General features: G+C 43.6%; 1 protein-coding gene across 10 annotated transcripts in view; it reads right to left on the bottom strand.

Moving 5' to 3' along the window:
• SEC31B (SEC31 homolog B, COPII coat complex component) overlaps positions 1–17,619 on the bottom strand; it is a 38,311-nt gene that overhangs the window by 14,982 nt on the left and 5,710 nt on the right. For all 10 annotated transcript variants that reach the window (XM_055720041.1, XM_055720047.1, XM_055720044.1 and 7 more), the window contains 14 exons: positions 15,263–15,386; positions 14,290–14,485; positions 13,395–13,490; positions 12,185–12,325; positions 10,656–10,798; positions 10,315–10,414; positions 8,200–8,361; positions 6,088–6,240; positions 5,130–5,360; positions 3,585–3,659; positions 2,904–2,987; positions 1,837–1,945; positions 1,254–1,432; positions 439–565 (listed from right to left, as the gene is read on the bottom strand). In XM_055720041.1, coding sequence (XP_055576016.1) covers positions 439–565; positions 1,254–1,432; positions 1,837–1,945; positions 2,904–2,987; positions 3,585–3,659; positions 5,130–5,360; positions 6,088–6,240; positions 8,200–8,361; positions 10,315–10,414; positions 10,656–10,798; positions 12,185–12,325; positions 13,395–13,490; positions 14,290–14,485; positions 15,263–15,386 — 1,920 coding nt within the window. The remainder of the gene's footprint in view (positions 1–438; positions 566–1,253; positions 1,433–1,836; positions 1,946–2,903; positions 2,988–3,584; positions 3,660–5,129; positions 5,361–6,087; positions 6,241–8,199; positions 8,362–10,314; positions 10,415–10,655; positions 10,799–12,184; positions 12,326–13,394; positions 13,491–14,289; positions 14,486–15,262; positions 15,387–17,619) is intronic.

The raw sequence follows: 17,619 nt of genomic DNA, 5'->3' as shown, positions 1-17,619 counted from the left end.
AACAGAACTGAGGAAACTACTGAAGCCATCAAACTTTCATCAATCCCTGTTTCTGAGCTTAAAAGGGAGGGAAATGTGCTGGAAGCATAAAACTCTTTCAGATGGAGTGAAGTCACCTGACCTTTTACTGTCAAGGAAATCCCCTTTTCTCCCCAGAATAAAATATAAATATCACTCTCTTAGTGTCTCAGCCTATCCTGTTTTTTCCATGCTATTGGTAGAGGTGACAGGAAATATCAGCATATATAACTTTACACCATGACTCTCAGCTACACATCTACCGTTCCCTAACTCAACAGTCCATAGTTACTAAGTTCCAGCTCGCTGTAATGAGTAAGGAGTGCTTTCCTTCCTCCACTGCATCCACTTTTTTCCGTAATCAATCCAGGAGTGCCCTCTCCTAAGGGAAATCGCATCAAAACATAGTACACTGCATACCACAGAGCTGGGTGTAGTCCTCATGCTTTGAGTATGTTAACAAGATGGCCAGGGCCTCCTTCCAGCTCTGTAGATTGCACGTGCAAACAATATCTTGCCACTTCTGCTGCACAATGGAGGAAAGCAGCTGTAAGAGAAGCAGAAGGCCTGTTAATCACTGAAGACAAAAATAAGCTGACTGCTTAAGCAAGTGCACCCACAGCAATAGCTCAGTTTCCAGCACACTTCCCACTATGCAGCAACTACCTCACTGTACATTAAGGTCCAGCAATTCCAGCATCCCAGTGCTAACAGTAATTGGAACCGGACGCCTCTAAAGAAAGTAAAAGACCCTGACAAAGCACTTAAGAGAATATGAAAACAGTTGCACTAGGCAAGACTAAAGATCTATCTAACATATCCTGTTTCAGAGCAGCTAGTATCAATGACTGCAAATATAATGTTAGGATATCCCAAACCCTGTTACACTTCCTCATTTGTAAATTAATAAGCTAGGACCTTCTTAGCTGAGCTGTAAAGGGGCAGTATGCTCCACAGGTTACAAGCTTGGGGAGCTGAAGCAGAAACCATTAGAATAAAAAAAAAAAGGGGGGGGGGGGAAACAAAGAACACAGACATTCTAGGTGGGCAACATGAAGTTGTCATAAAACTACAAAGGTATGAGAGTAAACGTTGAGTCAAGAGAAGACACACAGATTCTGCTGACACTCCAGTTCCTGCCAAAGCATTTCCACATATATTCAGACAAATATTTGCAAAGATATCACACACTTTCCCCAGCTCAGTGGGTATGGGTACACAAAACTATCACTTACCACAGAGAGTTTTGTCTTCTGCTTGGCAAAGTAGTGTTTCTGGGTCTCCCTTAGGAGATTCTCCCCACCAGCTATAGCCAAGATGATGGCATCAGCAAAGCGCTCTGCTTGCATGCACAGCTCCACCGCACTCTCAAAATTCCCCAGCAGAAGGGCTTGGCTGATGAGTCCATCTGTATCTATGGAGGTGAGAAGCAGAGTCAACCCACAGGAGCATCATCCATATGCATTGATGATGCTGATTTACAAGAGCAGGCAGTAAATACCAACAATACGTGGAAGACCAGCTAAATGAAAATCTCAAACACAAATCACGTTTTGCACTTTTAAAAACCCACTGACTTGACTGTAAGTCTTTCACCATCTAGAAGATTATTCTATATTTTTAATGGGTCTCATATCTGGGAAGAGTTATTTCTCTGCACAGTGCTGAGATACGCTGCATGACACTGGGAGGGATCATGTGTTTTAAAAGTACCCATCTGCTGGAGTGGACCAGATTCTTCCTGGTCTCTCCAATTTTCTGGTTTTCCCTCCTCTACCCTTTCCCTAAGTGAGCAGAAACACACTTCATGTAACATACCTTCTGTGACAGGAATCTCCAATGTACTTATATTCTGTGGGATGAGGTTGTCAAAAAAGGCTGAAGAGGAGGAAGCAGCAGCTACAGCATCACTGGAATTTATCAGAAGCTGTGCAAAGAGTGCAAGAGGCTAATTAATTCACTGAACACGCAGATTCTACCCCAAAGTTTAGTGGATTACAGAGTGGGATGGGGCTGCTCCCATTTGCTTGAGCATGCTCATATAAATCTGATTTCAACTTTGAAAGCCATCATGCCTCCTGTCACCGCTCTATAAATCTGCACAGTTTCACCAGGGCAGCAACAAGAGCAGTGCTGCCATCGACAACGCTTAGGAGATGGATGATATAGACAGGCAAAGCCAACAGTATTACTGGTCAGCATTCATCAACTCAACTGCCAGCCCTTGAGCAAGCTGAACAATTTTGGATGGAATAGGGACAAGCCCAGCAGGTGGTATCTGTAACTAACAGGTAGGATCACAGCCATGCTTTGTGCTCTACTGAAACGTAGGACACAACTGCTGCTCCTAGAATATCTCAGCCAGTATCTCAGGTTTGTGAAGAAGATTACTAATTTGAGGACAGCAGTTTTAGATACCTTAGAGGAGCAAAATTTACAGTGCATGGTGAACCAGGCCTTGGAAGGCATGTGAAGATGTACCCATCCCAAAATTATGTGAGAATACATTTCAAAGGATAGAGGTGAAAAGGAAAGAAATGCAAAATAAATACCACAACAGAAGCTTCACAGAGGAAATCCAGAACTGTAGCATGAAGTTAAGCTGGGGTGAGGCTAATTCTATCACTGAAGAAATCAGCACTGGTGAAGCAAGCCTTCTCGCAGTGTTAACAGCCAGGAGTCCATCTTCATCATTTGCTGATTTGTTTTAAAGCCAGAAGAGACTGCTATGATTGTTTAGTCTGACCCTGAGAGGGTCTGACAGGCCTGTGAACTGCCCTCTGCAATGGCTGCATTTAGCCCAACAACTTGCAGTTGGAATTAAACCTTCCTGTTCATTCTGCCCTCCACTGCTCTCCCAGGCTGGCAAGATGTATAAAACATACCTGATCTGGCTGTGCAGCATTTGTCTCATTTGCCTCAGGAAGGGGCTGTTTATCTGGGATCCCATTACTCAAACAAGAGGTAATCTAGAAAAGTAACACACATGTACAGTGAGACCCTTATAACACCTGGGCAGCAAAGCTACCACGTGACTGGCAAGCCCCAGACACAATTCCCCCAGCTCTTTCACCTGTTCAAAAAATTCCACCTCTCCCTATTCCTGGCTGGCTGCCTATCAGAGATTAGTTATCCTTTTCAGAGCATTGTCCATGCTGCTGCAAGAGTTTCCTCCCCTGCAGCTCCATCAGTGCTATGCCAGACTGTCTTCATCTGTCACCTTCTTCCTGGCTGAGGAATCCCCTGAGATGCAGAGAGCTGGATGCTAGAAGCAGCTCTCACAACTGCACTGTTGTTATACACTTCCCAGAGCGTCAACAACTGGAAGCAAGGTAACGGATGTCAAGACCCCTTTGGTTTGATCCAGCACAGATAGTTATACCCTTACAAGGGCTCACATTTGCTTTGTAATGGGGGATACTTGAGGTACCTCCCGGCTAAAATTTCAAACAGTTTGGTCTTTTGTGTGCTATGAGATCACTCACTCATCTCAGTAGGGACCCTAGAACTCTCCTGCAGCAGCTTTAGTCCTATAAATGTTTCCCGCTATTGGAAAGACCCCTTACCTTCTTTTGCAGGTCCTCTTTACTGTAGCCCAGCAGCTTGAGGAGTTTAGTCCTGGACTCCTGTTCCAGATTCACCTGAGTCCCAAAGGATATTAAAAAGACAAGAAAATACGTAAAATCCTAGAACATCTACACACTGCCAACAGTTGGCTGTTTCTGGCAGCAGCAAAGTTTAGAGCTCAGTTTATAGAGAAGAAACTCAACTATGACAAGCCCACCTAATGACTACTTTGGGGAAAATCTATGCGAAGTTATAATCATGATAAAAAGGTGAAATTCAACTTTGTCACATAGTCTCAATTGAGGTACGACTGTGTATCAGGGCTATGACTGTATGAACACCGAGTGTATTTGGTCATTAATTCCCTGGACAGTCTAGCAATTGCCAAGCTAATCTCTGCAGAGAGACAATGGACTGATTTCAGTCTAGATGAAAGTGAGACAAGGTGGTTGCCTGAAGTCCTAGCTGGCTTCACAAAATTAGTTAACTGTCACAGAAGATCCCTGAGTGGGGATTTCAGACAGGCCAGAGATTCCCACAGGCTGCATGCAGCCTAATTGACAGGTGCTATTTATAAGCTTTAATGCAAGATTGACATTCTGCAAGGAGAATCTGTTTGTCTCAGTTAAGTCCTATGCTGTTCCTATTACAGAACTGATCAAACTGTACACAGATAAGATACTTGTAAACAGTCAGTAGAAACTGCTCTTGAAGATGCAGAAATGGTCATGCAGAACAGTCTTTTGCACAGAAGCTTGGTCTGTAGTTTAAGACAATAGTAATAGATCTTGAATGTACCAGAGTGGTCTCACAGGACCATAGGCCAGCTGGATTATAAAAAAAATAAATCACTAGAATGATAGTTCAATGTAACTCATCTGATTCAGCTGAAAACATTGTTGGAATGACTCTTGCAATGGAGACTACTGTCACCACCTAGACATCACTCAGCCATCCTATTCAAGAGATAAGATTCCCCATGCAAATGTAATACTATGGAAAAGATCCCAGTATTTTGCCACACACACAGTCTACCTATGAGTGTGTGGAAGCCACTACCAAGACTAAGCCCTCCCTGTCCAGAAGGGCAGCCACTCCTCATTACCAAACTTTTTCATATTACTGAATTGTCAATGAAACCATCGTCCTATGTAGGGCTACAGTCAGTCCTCATACCCCCACAGTTCTCTCCCTTATTCTGGGGAATCTCATTGCTCATTTGGACTTTGCCTTGAGAAATAGTAACAGACAGCATGCAGATACAGCTTGGCAGTGGGCTGAGATGAGAAAATCCTGTTTAGCACCTTGACAGGAAGCCCAAATGAGCCCACTGAAAAGACCATTCCTACTGAAAAATAAGACAACCTCCAAAACCTCAACTGCAAAATTTTTTCTTTAGACAACTAACTAACTAGACTATTCAGTTCCATTTTAGTTCCATCTTAAAGAACACGAACATAAAGGGCTAGAGAGGACCATAATGAGCACATTTCACCCAGCACCGTATAAGTACTGACCTCTGTGTCTCACTAGAGCCATCCTACCTTCAAGAAATTCCAAAGGTTCTCATCAAATGGCAACTTGGCTGTCTGGATCTTGCCCTGGCAGTAATCAAGGAGGTTGCCTGACTGCAAAGCCATCTGCAGTTCTCTGGATCGGAGCAGGAATTCAGTTTCAGTAGTGACTTGACTGATGAATACTTGATGTGGGTAAGTCTGCTGCATTTGCTGTCCCGGAGCTTTGGTAAGACCAAAGGTAATCAATTTTCCTCCAAACTGAGAAAGACAGAGGGAGACACAGTCAGCATTCTTACAAACAAAGGTAAAAGCAACTCGCATAGCTCTTCATTTAGCAAGGCTATGATCACAAGGAATCCAAACAGTTTAATGTGTACGGATAGTAGGAACATTGAGGGAGTTCACATCACAAGCCCTTCAGCTAAAAGTCAATAACCATGACACTCCTGTATGTGCTATCAGCCTAGACAATTACAAACGCCAGAGAGGCACAGAGGAAAAAAGTACCATTTGGAACTGTTTGTTCTTTTCTGACACAGAGAGGCAGGCTGCAATGACAAAAACTATCATGTGAATGGCAAGCACTAGAGAGACAGAGAACAAGTCAAGCCACAGGCTAAAAGAACCATTCAAGCCTTTTGATTTAGGAGCAAAGAGGTGAAGAAAATTAAGTAACTGGTTAGGAAGAAAACAGAGAAGAATGAGAATGCATGTCCTGCAAGGACAGCTTTTATAAGTCTTCCTTAGCTTTGTTAACTCCTACTTAAAAGCTCTCATTCTCTGCTACAGGACTCTTTCTTGTTGGAAATAAAACTGAATGCTGAGCAAAAGACCTTTGTTCCACGGGACACCACACTGCAACTTGAACAGACATTAAAACACCCAGGAATTGGAAGATAAAAGATTTCTCTAGTGTAAGAAAAGGATCATGTCAACAAATGACACATCTATTGCAGTTTAAGCTAAGGATGCCCCATTCACTTACTGCAAATGAAACCCCCACAGGTCTGCGAATCCACTTGGGTGGCTTTTTTAATGGTGGAATCAAGGTGGTCTGAGCTACTTGCTCTGGCACTTGCAGAGGAGGAAGGATCTGTCCTGTGCCAAAGGGATCCAGGTTGTTGAAGGAGGAAGAGATCTAGAATCAGAGAAGAAATGAATAAGATATAACTCAATCCCTCTCCACACAGAGTAAGCACAAAAAAAAAAAAAATTACTTAGTAATTAGTTACTTTCCTTGCTGATGAAGAAAGAGGCTATTACAGCACCTCTTCCTGGAATATCACCAAGTCCCTATGTGAAAGAAATGTTATTTCCAAACAGTCCCAAAAACTATTTCTCAAGAAAGCTTCACCTTGACAGGCTTTCAAGTAATTTTTCCTTTGCAATGTGCAAATTACCTATGAAATGCTTCTTGGCCTAGCACCCAGCTCATAAATACAGGAGTTACAAAATTACTTGCCTTATGCAAGACAGTGACAACATACGGTCAAAAGTTGTCCAACTTATTTCTTATTTTGCTCACAAAAGAATGCTGACTCCCCTTCTGTTGCTGGAGTCTTTCATATGTGTTAGTTTTTTAGGACTGTTCCATGCTTTTATAGTTTAGATGAGGCTGGTGAAATACTCTCTCCAGACCTTCTTGCCTAGACAAGAGAATGTCAAAAGTGGCCCCTGATCTGGATTTCTGACATTTAGGAAGTCAGTGAGCATACATACAGTGCTATTCACAAGCATTCTTAATTTTTAACATTGTTGGCATGGACCCTTTTTGTTTGCTAAAGATAACCTTGTTCAAGTTTGACTAGGCCATAGGGCATAGCTCCAATTTACAGCTGACCAGCATACCTGAAAGGAACCAACATAAGGCTGATCAAGGTAAGGTTGCCAAACAAAGAATCACAAGCAATACCTACATGTTTTGTCTTTCAAGACCTTCTTATGGAGAAACCAATTTCAAAGAAAGACCACTTCCTGGAGGACCAGCTTATACCTAACAGATCGATCACGCTAAACCTTCAAAAAGTAAATACATACTACTAGGGTACCAGTAACATCAACCATCAGGGACAGAGTTTCTGTCCTGATACCATGGAATCCAGAGGAAAGAGACATCCTGGTCATGAACTCACCACCACCATAATTGTCATTATCTCCTCCTATTTGTGCTCTTACTTGTTATTCTGTTTATGTAGAACTTATTCTGCCCTACTGTTCTCCAATTTTGAACAGTGGAAGTGTGGCACATGCAGATGAAGAATGCACAGAAAGAAAATTCTCCATGGGTTAAATAAACCCTTGATCTCCCACAGCTGTAGCTTGATACAGTATTTTCTGTCTCTTGCAAATCCTAGGAAACTGAACTCAGTCAGCTGTAAACGACTATATAAATAACAAAAGCCAGCTCATACTTCTATTCTGTTAAAATCTGTATTGTAAGGCATTTGTTGGCTGGAAGAGAGGGAGGGAATTAAAAAGACTAGACAACAGATTAAAACTAAAATTTTAGACAGTACTGACATTTAATCTGTTCAGAGTTCGTCCATCTATTTATTTGCTAAGCAATGAGTTTCAGTATCCATGTATTAACATGCTCCAAGCTATAGTCAATTGACTTGAGGAAAATTGCCAATAGTGGCTTATAAGCTACTATTAAAAATTCTCTTCTCAACTAAAGATTAACATACTGCATTAATTAGTACCAACGTATTTAATTTTAGCCTAATGACAAGACAAACTTGTTTGTTACTCTAATAGGTGTGCTGCTTTATTTTTAGTCTAGTAGTAATAACCATAAAACATATATAACATCAAAACTACACTTGATCTTGGTTCTCTTTACACACTTCCATGAATTTTGCAAGAAATACTGAAACATCTTTGTCAAGAGGCAATGTAGTCCTTTTGGGACTTGGTGGATATTATTAAGTCCCCACACAGGTAGCTTCTGGTTCCTGTACCATACAGCTACGTCCCGGTGGGTGGGACAGACTGCATCACTTAAAAATCATATTGTTATACATGCATACTTCTAACAACTCTCAGAAGTCAGGTAACTGCCAATCTGCCAATCCATAACAAATTCACAGGACTTTACCTTGTCAGCCTGCGTCTTCTGCTGAGCTTCTAAGTTCCCACCCATAACAGAATAAATGTTGATCCACCCATCAAAAGTGGCAGCAGAGAAGACTGAAGGATTCCTAGGACACCACTGGACATCAAAGCACCACTGACTTCGAATGGGCAACTCGTAAACCACCTACCACAGAACGAGAGAAGGCAGAAGCACAACACGCATAGTCCCCTGCTTTCCCCAAATTACTTTCCCACAGCAAGTGTGTCACACTTTATTTACATATCACCATTGTATACAAATGTGTTATTATTGCTTCTTGCAGGACACATTTGTAACCAAGTTATAGCGCACTGAGCCCAAACAGCAGAAAGCTGCCATACAACAGGATTCTGATTGTAGAACAAAATTCAAAAGCAAGAAGCCAGCTTTGCCATGCCATGCTTTCCAAGTACTACTGTATCAAAGTACTACAGCATTGTCGCACCTGCTGTTGACAAAGGCAGATACATCAGAAAACAACACTAGAAATACAGAAGCCAAAAGGCAAGAAAGCGTCATGGGCAAGAACACGTAAACAGAACATGTAAACAGAACAGAGTAACAAGCCTGACACAGGAAAATAGAAGCCTATAGAAAAAAGTAGAACAACAAAAGAGGGCTATGATAGCTTCAGTTGAACTATGAAGGATATTGCAGCCAACAGGTTTCTGGTCCAGCACTCAAAAATTCAAAGTTCAATTCATGGTCCAGTCACAGACTTCCTGCCTGATGTTGGGCAACTCGCTAACACAACCTTGACTTTGACCCTCCAGTTGGCAACATGAAGAGCTTTCCTTTATGCCTCACAGACACAAAGCAGGGAGAATGACAGCTTCCTTCTCTGTGAGAACATGATCTGCATTTTCTGCTCCCAAGTGTAAAACATTGCATTTGCTTATATTAAAATCTAGACTGCTAAATTAAAAAAAAAAACAAACACAAACCCCAAAAAACCCCAATATCCCCAAATAAAGAAACCAACTCTTCCCCCAAACTTACCAGATCAGCCATTCTATATAACTGTATTGTCCCTGCTACTGAAAACCTTCCCAATTTTTGTACCACCTGAAACTTTTCTGTTCATTGGTACTAAGTCAAGAAGAGTCCTCTAACAATAGTTTACACATAAATGTCTAACTTGAATTTGGAATCTGCAAATCTACAGCAGCATGCATAAGGATGAGGCAGCTGCACTAAAATTGTTTTTTAAAAATTTTCTGCTAAAACACAGCAAAAAAACTGTTGTAAAAATCAGGCATCACAAACATTTCAGAGTCTAATTCCCTTCGAATCACTAGACATCTGAACAGAGTAAGCATCAAATCCCATGAAAACACAACAGCATAATTTCATACTTTTTATGAAATGGATTGATTTTTTTTTCCATGCCTCCAAGGCAAAGGTGTTCAGCTAAGTGAAACTGTCCTATGAAATAAATCCAACCTGGGGCTGCCAGTGGGACTTTGTTCAGTATTGTTACTTTCCCCATGTTATCATCAAGATCAACTGTATGAATTTTCTTCAAAGTTCAAATTTCATTTTGATCCAGAAATTCAGCACTGAGTAGATGTGCAGAAAAATTTTTTACAAAGTCCTATTTTAATTCAGGTGATACCTAAATACTTCAGAGTTGGTAATTTTGAGATACATGACTAGATAAGTGTATACATGTGAAACCACTGTACTACGAATAAAGTTTACGCACATTTAATTAATTGTTCCCCTCTCAATGACTGTAACAAATGCTCCTCATTCTCCTTCAAGTTTCCCCCCAAAAACTAACTACCCTAGGAAAAGGAAGAAGAAACAAATGGACACAGAGAACACTAACGTGTGAACATAGCAAGAGCAATCAATTAGCTGAAACTCAGTTTTATTTAAAGCTTTCTTCCCTCCATGATCTCTGGACACTGCCTGTCTCTGTTGGTTTTAGTCTGGACATGGACATCACTCTTCATACACTCCAGACAGGAAGAGTGCAGAAGACATACTGGAGGAAATGACGTTGGCCCTCCACAGGGATACAGAGAAGGGACACACACAAAGCACACAACTCTATAAAGCAGACCCCATGTACTTATAGCTGTGGTTATGTACCTCCCCCATGTTTGGGTTCCAGCACAAGATCCGGTTGTCTTTGGCGCTACTCAACAGCAGTTCAGGGTCAGCCTGGCACCAAGAGACAGAGAGAACTCCCCTAAAATAGATTAGAAAGAAATCAGTCATATTTCATAGCCCACCCACTCTCCCCCCCGTCGACAAGAAAGCAGCACGCACCATCACTTAAGCTTGGAAATTCTAGTTCTCATGCTTACCCTCAACCCAATTCACCTGCGAAACAAAGCAGGCCTAGCAAAAAATCATAGTTCTCCTAAGGTGATGTCTGCCTTTCAAAGATGGAGATCCTTGAAAAGGCAATACAACAAGCAGGCCCTCACCTTGTGTGCCCTTCCAGCTGGCTCAGCGGAGAGGTAGCAAAACGCAAGTCCCATATTTGGATCACTGGCAAGCGGTCATCCTCAGAGGAAAGGACTAGCTGGGTTGCAACTTCTGGATGCCAGGCCATTCCTGAGCAATGCATCTAGGGACAAAAATAGCATAAGCTGAAAACTCAGCAAAGCGAGCTGGCAATAGCACAAACGGCCCAGAGCCACATCATACACCACCAAGCTGTCTGGTGCAGTTGGCATACTGGAGTGAAGCGATGCCATCCAGAGGGACCTTGACAGGTTTGAGAGGTGGGCCCATGCAAACCTCATGAAGTTCAACAAGGCCAAGTGCAAGGCCCTGCTCATGGGTTAGGGCAATCCCATGGGCTGGGTGGAGAATGGATTGAGAGCAGCCCTGAGGAGAAGGACTTGGGGGTGCTGGATGACAAGAAGCTTAACATGACCTGGCAGTGTGCATATGCAGCCCAGAAAGCCAACCGTACCCTGAGCTGCATCAAAAGAAGAGTGACCAGGTCAAGGGAGGTGATTCTCCCCCTCTGCTCTGCTCTCATGAGACCCCACCTGGAGCACTGTGTTCAGCTTTGGGGCCCCAACATAAGGAGCACAGAGACTTGCTGGAGCGAGTCCAGAGGAGGCCACAGAGATGAACAGAGGGCCGGTGCACCTCTCCTATGAAGACAGGCTGAGAGAGTTGGGGTTGTGCAGCCGGGAAAAGAGAAGGCTCTGGGGAGACCTCCTAGTAGTCATCCAGTACCTAAAGGGGACGTACAAGAAAGCTGGAGAGAGACTTTTACAAGGGCAGGTAGTGATAGGACAAGGGGCAATGGCTTTAAACTGAAAGAGGGCAGATTTACATTAGATATTAGGAAGAAATTCTTTATTGTGAGGGTGGTGAGACACTGGAACAGGCTGCCCAGCAAAGCTGTGGATGCCCCATCCCTGGAAGTGTTCAAAGGCCAGGTTGGATGGGGCTTTGAGCAACCTGGTCTAATGGAAGATGCCCACCCAATTGGCAGGGGGTTTAAAACTAGTTATCTTTGAGGTCCCTTCCAACCCATGCCATACTACGATTCTATGATTCTGCACTTAATTTGCCTAGAATGCTTGACATAAAGCAAGTCTAGCAATGTCTTGCTGTGGGAAGCAACTGCTTCTACCTTCTCTACACATCAAAAAAACCACTAACCATACAGAAGTTAAGGACTAGTTCAAAGCTACCTAGGAAGACAGCTGGGATTAAAACACAGGAGGCTTCTCATAAATGAACTGCAAACATAAAAATTGAATGCAAGATTGCCCCCCCCTTTTTTTTTTTTTTTGGAACAGCTAGGGGTCTCATTTCCCCATTTCATTAGGGGAAGAAAAAAATGAGAGGTGCTTTGATGCTACAGCTCCAAGAGAACCAGTCCCAACAGCTCCCACAATAAAACCACTTGATCCCAAGAGCCTGTGCCCCTGCTTTGCAGTCACATGTGGCATGTTGTAAGCCAGTTAGAAACAGCCCTTCTGTCACTCACTCTGTTGCTGTGGTCACTGACTTTGATGATAGGCTCATTCTTCCTGAGGTCCCAAACCACAGCCTTGCCGCTGGGGTGAGCGGAGGACAGGATATGCTGCACCTGCCGATTCCAGGACACCACACTGATGTCTTCATGAGGCTGCCGAGACAGGATAGGCCACACATCCATTATCCCCATGCTGAGGGAACACTAACCACAGGATTCTGCCACTAGGTTAACAAAGGGGTTTGATGATATATAGATTCCTCTCTTCAGTTACTGGTCAACTAACTGGAAATAGCAGCAGAACTGACCGAAAAAATTAGGAAGCATGGAAAGCCCTTTACTCAGAGAGTACAGTGGACAGTCAAATTCTAAGGGGGAAATGTCACCTGAAAAAGCACCTTTGCATTTTGGGAGCAGGTACTGGACTCTGCATTGGCCAAATGTGTTATAAATCAGTCCAGAGAGAACTGCAGCTGAGAGAACACAGACGCTGACCACCACTCTTGTGATGAACTTCAACGGAAAGATGACCTGGTGCAACATTTCAGAAGTACAGTGAGATGGAAAATGATGAAGCATTCAAGGCAATTGTCATTACTGTATCTACCACAATGCAGAAGACAGGCAAGGAAATAAATGGGAGGCTTACTGAAGGAAAAACTTGGCCTGGCCTGCTTTTAAGCAAGTTTACTATAATTTTTCCTCTTTCAGGACTTGATCACCCTGAATAACATAGTCAGCACCGGATGACCAGAAGCTTCTTCCTCTTCAAACTCAGGAAACATTATCTGGGAGTAATAGCCAAGATGTATTAAATGGCTCACTGGTTCTGCTAGGGATATTACTTTCATGAGATATGAAAAGCTTCAGCTGAAGCCTGAAATATATTCATTCCTCAGAGAAGGTCCACTAAACCTTCTTAATCCATCACACATGCCCCAGCTGGATCACAAGATAAACTGGTCAGTTACTTGATTCAAATCCACAAAAAGCTTATCCATCCATGCAAAGTGCATCCTTCCAGAGCTTGTCAGTCTACCTCCCCTCCCTTTACAACACTCTTTCCATCTCCCCAGAATGAAGGCGATCAGTCACTTCTGATTCATCTTTCCCCTGACAGACATCAAGGTCATTCTCCCTTCACAGACTGACTAAACCAGGATGACTCTACACGCTCACATATAAAACTGCAGGGGTACTGCCCAGAGGAAAACTCATTTACCTGTGATTTAGCCCCTGGAGTCATAGGCACACTAAAGTTATTCAAGTCCCAGATGAAAATTTCAGAATCATTGGCTCCAGAAGCCAAGAGGTTACTCTGCAGAAAAAAAGAAAAGCTCAGCTGAGTTTCCTGCTTGCAGGGAAAGAGGATGGATTGCCTAAAAATAAACGCAAGCAAAAAAACCCAGAGTCTTCCAAAGTCGGATGACAGTTGCCTTTCACAGCCACTGGTAAGCAGAAAGATACTAATCGGATTATAAACCAAGCACATCTACGGCCTCCATACCTTCAGCTGTACCATGGTACAGACCTGTTTAAAATTTGTCTAGCAAGCTACATGTGCAGTGGCTGCTGTTACTCATCATGGAACTCTGCCACATGCCTAGAAGCCACTGTCTCTGGCCATTTAAGCCTTTGCCCTGCATTCTGGCACCAAGGGCATTTTTTCTGAGAAGACGCAGGCTTCCCAAAAGGGTCTGTGGATTGTTTTCTATTTGCCTTTGTGCTACCACAGGAACCTGTGTCCTGTTCACTACTTGCTTATGTTGCAGTCCTTTCAAATGTGACCAGAGCCCCACTGAATTAAACACCAACTGGACAAATTAAAAAAAAAAGTTCTGATTTCAAATTGGTAATGATCTAACATGTAACACTATTACAAGACACAGTTTTACAAAGAGGTAAAAAGCTTGATCAAGGTCATGGGGGAATTCAGTGGCAAAGCTGTGAAGAGAGCCCAAATCTGAGTTCCAAACCAGCTATCACAACTACCATGCCTCCTGCGAGTTAAAAACTGTTCCTTCGGTTTAGAAATCTCTATACATAAGGGAAAAAAAGTGTATTTTTTAACATGAAGGTTAACTTTCTTTTGTTCTAAGTATCTTAGCGTTGCATACCTGGAAAGGGTTGAAGTCAAGAGCTCGAACAGGACCTGAATGCTTCTCTGTTTGCCCAATCACAGGCTCGCTCTTTGAAGCCAAGATGCGGTGCACGCTGTACATCGTCAGTACACCATTATCCCCTCCACCAATGATCACTCCAGAGGATTCTGGAGACCCATTTCCAAAGTTACCCCAGATCAGCTTATGAAACCTAAAAAAGAAGAAAATAAGGCTGGCATAGGCCACAATATCTGGTGGAAGTCAGAAACCCTCTGCATTACCAAAAACCACACCCATGTTCTGACCTATCAAATATATCCATCAGTGGGCATCTTAAATAACTGTTTCCCTTTTAGGAGGACTGTGGCTCTTGCATGCAAAAAAAGACAGATGCTTCCTGCCAAAGATGCTTAAAGGGAACTCACAAAGGAAGAGCTTATCCCTCTGTTTTGTTTAAAACATTTAGGTCATAATATGGGATTTGGTGGGTGAAATCCTCTAACCTACACTATACAGAAAATCAGATTAGAGGACGATGTGCCTTCCTTTCTAGAGCTGTTACCTGAAAAATGTTACCCCCTTTAAAATTTGCTAGTTAGAGATGAAGGCTGTGTTTTACACTGGGTGTAAATGTCACCCACTCTGGTGAGCCTAAGCAATCACTTTGTATAAAAAGCTGGAAGGTGATTTTCACTGTGCCTCTAGTCTATTGCAAATCATTAGCCCCAGCAACTTCATATGACACAGAACGACTCTACTGACTGACTACCACAGAAGTCCTTTCAGATATCTCCAATGGTCCAACTGCTCTACTTTTACATCCAACATGATCTGTGTAAACAAAAACATTCTGTTCTTGAAAACTGAGGTTAACTGATGCAAAAGATCTCTTTATACCCCAAACCCATGATTTCCTCCTCTCCTTTCTTGTATCGGAAAAGCCCTTTACTGTTCCACTGATTGATACATTAGTATGAGTCCCTAGTACCTGTTTGAGGCAGGAAGTGTTCCTTTCTGCTTCAAGTCCAGGGAGGGATCCCTGAAGTCAACCTCAAATATTTCCAAGGTGGCATTTGTACTGAAGGATGCATCCAGTTGCTGGGCAGATGTTCCTAGCAGAAGCACAAGGGCAACACAAGTGGGCACTTTTTCCAGGAACATAAGACACAAAAAGAGCAAGGCACTGGAAACCTATTCTTCAGAGTCAACACAACCTTGGTACCGTGCCTGTTCGAAGGAGGACATGTCTGATATATATATATATAATTCATATACCCTCTTCCAAGCAAGCACAGCTTCTGATATTAAGTCCTTATCTAAATTACAAATGCAGTCACATCATGAAATCCAGCTACAATTATGATCCCAAATACTCCTGTATACTGCTCCTCAACCATGATCAGGTGTCTTAATAAGACCTTCTAAACCTAGCCTACAGCTAAAGTTCTTCAACCTTAGACAACTAAACACGCCCCAACGACCCACAGAGAGCTAGCAGTCACACGGTAGTGGCTTCCTTCCCTCTCCCTAGCCTACCGAATAAAAGCTAAAAATTGATTTAACGTTGCCTAATGGGACACTGCCAGGCAAATAGTCACCCAGTTACAACAGGAATGCTTTATAATTGCCTATGGCATGGAAAGTGCCCAGGAGGCTATTAAAAAGCAGTTCCAAGTTACAAAATTGTGCAGTTTCTGATCTAAAGCAGACTGAAGCCAAGACCTTTGGTTCAACCAAAACTCTGGTCTTTTTAGAGGAACTCAAAATAGACTATCTGCCCCAAAAAGGGTAATGTTGTTTTTAAGGCAACAGTTGACATTTTGTCACTTTTTTTTGACAGTCAACCCTGAAAAAAAGAATCAAAACAATATGGTAGTGCTGCACAACCCAGGCAGGAGACAAAGCTAACTAGTTCTCATGTTGGGCAGACAACTGTGGTGGTTTGACCCTGCCTAGATGCCAGGTGCCCAAAGCTGCTCTATCACTCCCTCTCCCCAGCTGGACAGGGGAGAGAAAAAAATAACAAAAAGCTTGTGGGTTGAGATAAGGACAGGGATGACAGGAACATCACTCAGCCACTACCATCATGGGCAAAACAGACCAGACTCGGGAAAAATAGTTTAATTTATTACCAATCAAAATCAGAGTAGAATAATGAGAAAATGAAAAGTCTTAAAACATCTTCCCCACACCCCTCCCTTCTTCCTGGGCTTAACTTCACCCCCAAATTCTCTATCTCCTCCCCCCCGAGTGGTGCAGGGGAACAGGGAATGGGGGCTTCGGTCAGACCATCACAAGCCGTCTCTGCCACTCCTTCCTCTGGGGAAGGGCTCCTCACACTGCCCCTGCTCCAGTGTGGGGTCCCTCCCATGGGAGACAGTCCCTCCATGAACTCCTCCAGCGTGAGTCCTTCCCATGGGCTGCAGGTTCTTCACACACTGCCCCAGCATGGGTCCCCCCACAGGGTGCAGCCCCTCAGGCACAGACAGCTCCAATGTGGGTCCCCCACGGGGGCACAAGCCCTGCCAGCAAACCGGCCCCAGCCTGGGCTCCTCTTCCCACGGCGGCACAGGTCCTGCCAGGAGCCTGCTCCAGGGTGGGCTGCCCCACACTGTGGGCTGTGAAGGGTCACAGCCTCCTTCAGGCATCCCCCTGCTCCGGCGTGGGGTCCTCCACCAGCTGCAGGCATATGTATCTCTGCTCCACCGTTAACCTCCACGGGCTGAGGGGACAGCCTGCCTCACCATGGTCTTCCCCATGAGCTGCAGGGGAATCTCTGCTCCGACACCTGGAGCACCTCCTGTCCCTCCTTCTGAACTGATCTGGGTGTCTGCAGGGCTGTTGCTCTCACACGTTCTCACTCCTCTCTCCCTGCTAGTGCAGGGGGTGTGTGTGTGTGTGTTTCCCCTTCTTTATATGCTATCCTAGAAGCACTACCACTGTGGCTGATCAGCTCACCCTTGGCCAGTAGCAGGTCTGTCTTGAAGCCAGCTGCCACTGGCTCCATCTGACACAGGGGCAGCTTCTGGTATCTTCCCACAGAAGCCACCCCTGTAGCCCCCCTGCTACCAAAACCTTGCCACACAAACCCACTACAACCCAACCCATCAGTTCCACACAGTTCCACAGTCATTTCCACACTAAACTCATCTACTGCTAACTCAGTGAACAGGCCAGCTTTGTGCTTCAGGAAATAAAATCACTGTAACCATAGCGAATAGTATCAATAAAATGCAAATGTAAGGTTTTGCAGAAGTATTGAAAATTGAATGTGAACTGTAACAGGCAACTTTAGGGAGAAGAGGTTTCTATTATTTGATTGTCAAACCATGTGATAATGGCTGA

The sequence above is a fragment of the Falco cherrug genome, chromosome 9, assembly GCF_023634085.1.
Source record: "Falco cherrug isolate bFalChe1 chromosome 9, bFalChe1.pri, whole genome shotgun sequence".
In the NCBI taxonomy this organism is placed as follows: Eukaryota; Metazoa; Chordata; class Aves; order Falconiformes; family Falconidae; genus Falco; species Falco cherrug.
Note: the sequence above shows the minus strand (reverse complement) of the source record. Positions and strands in the feature narration are given on the sequence as shown.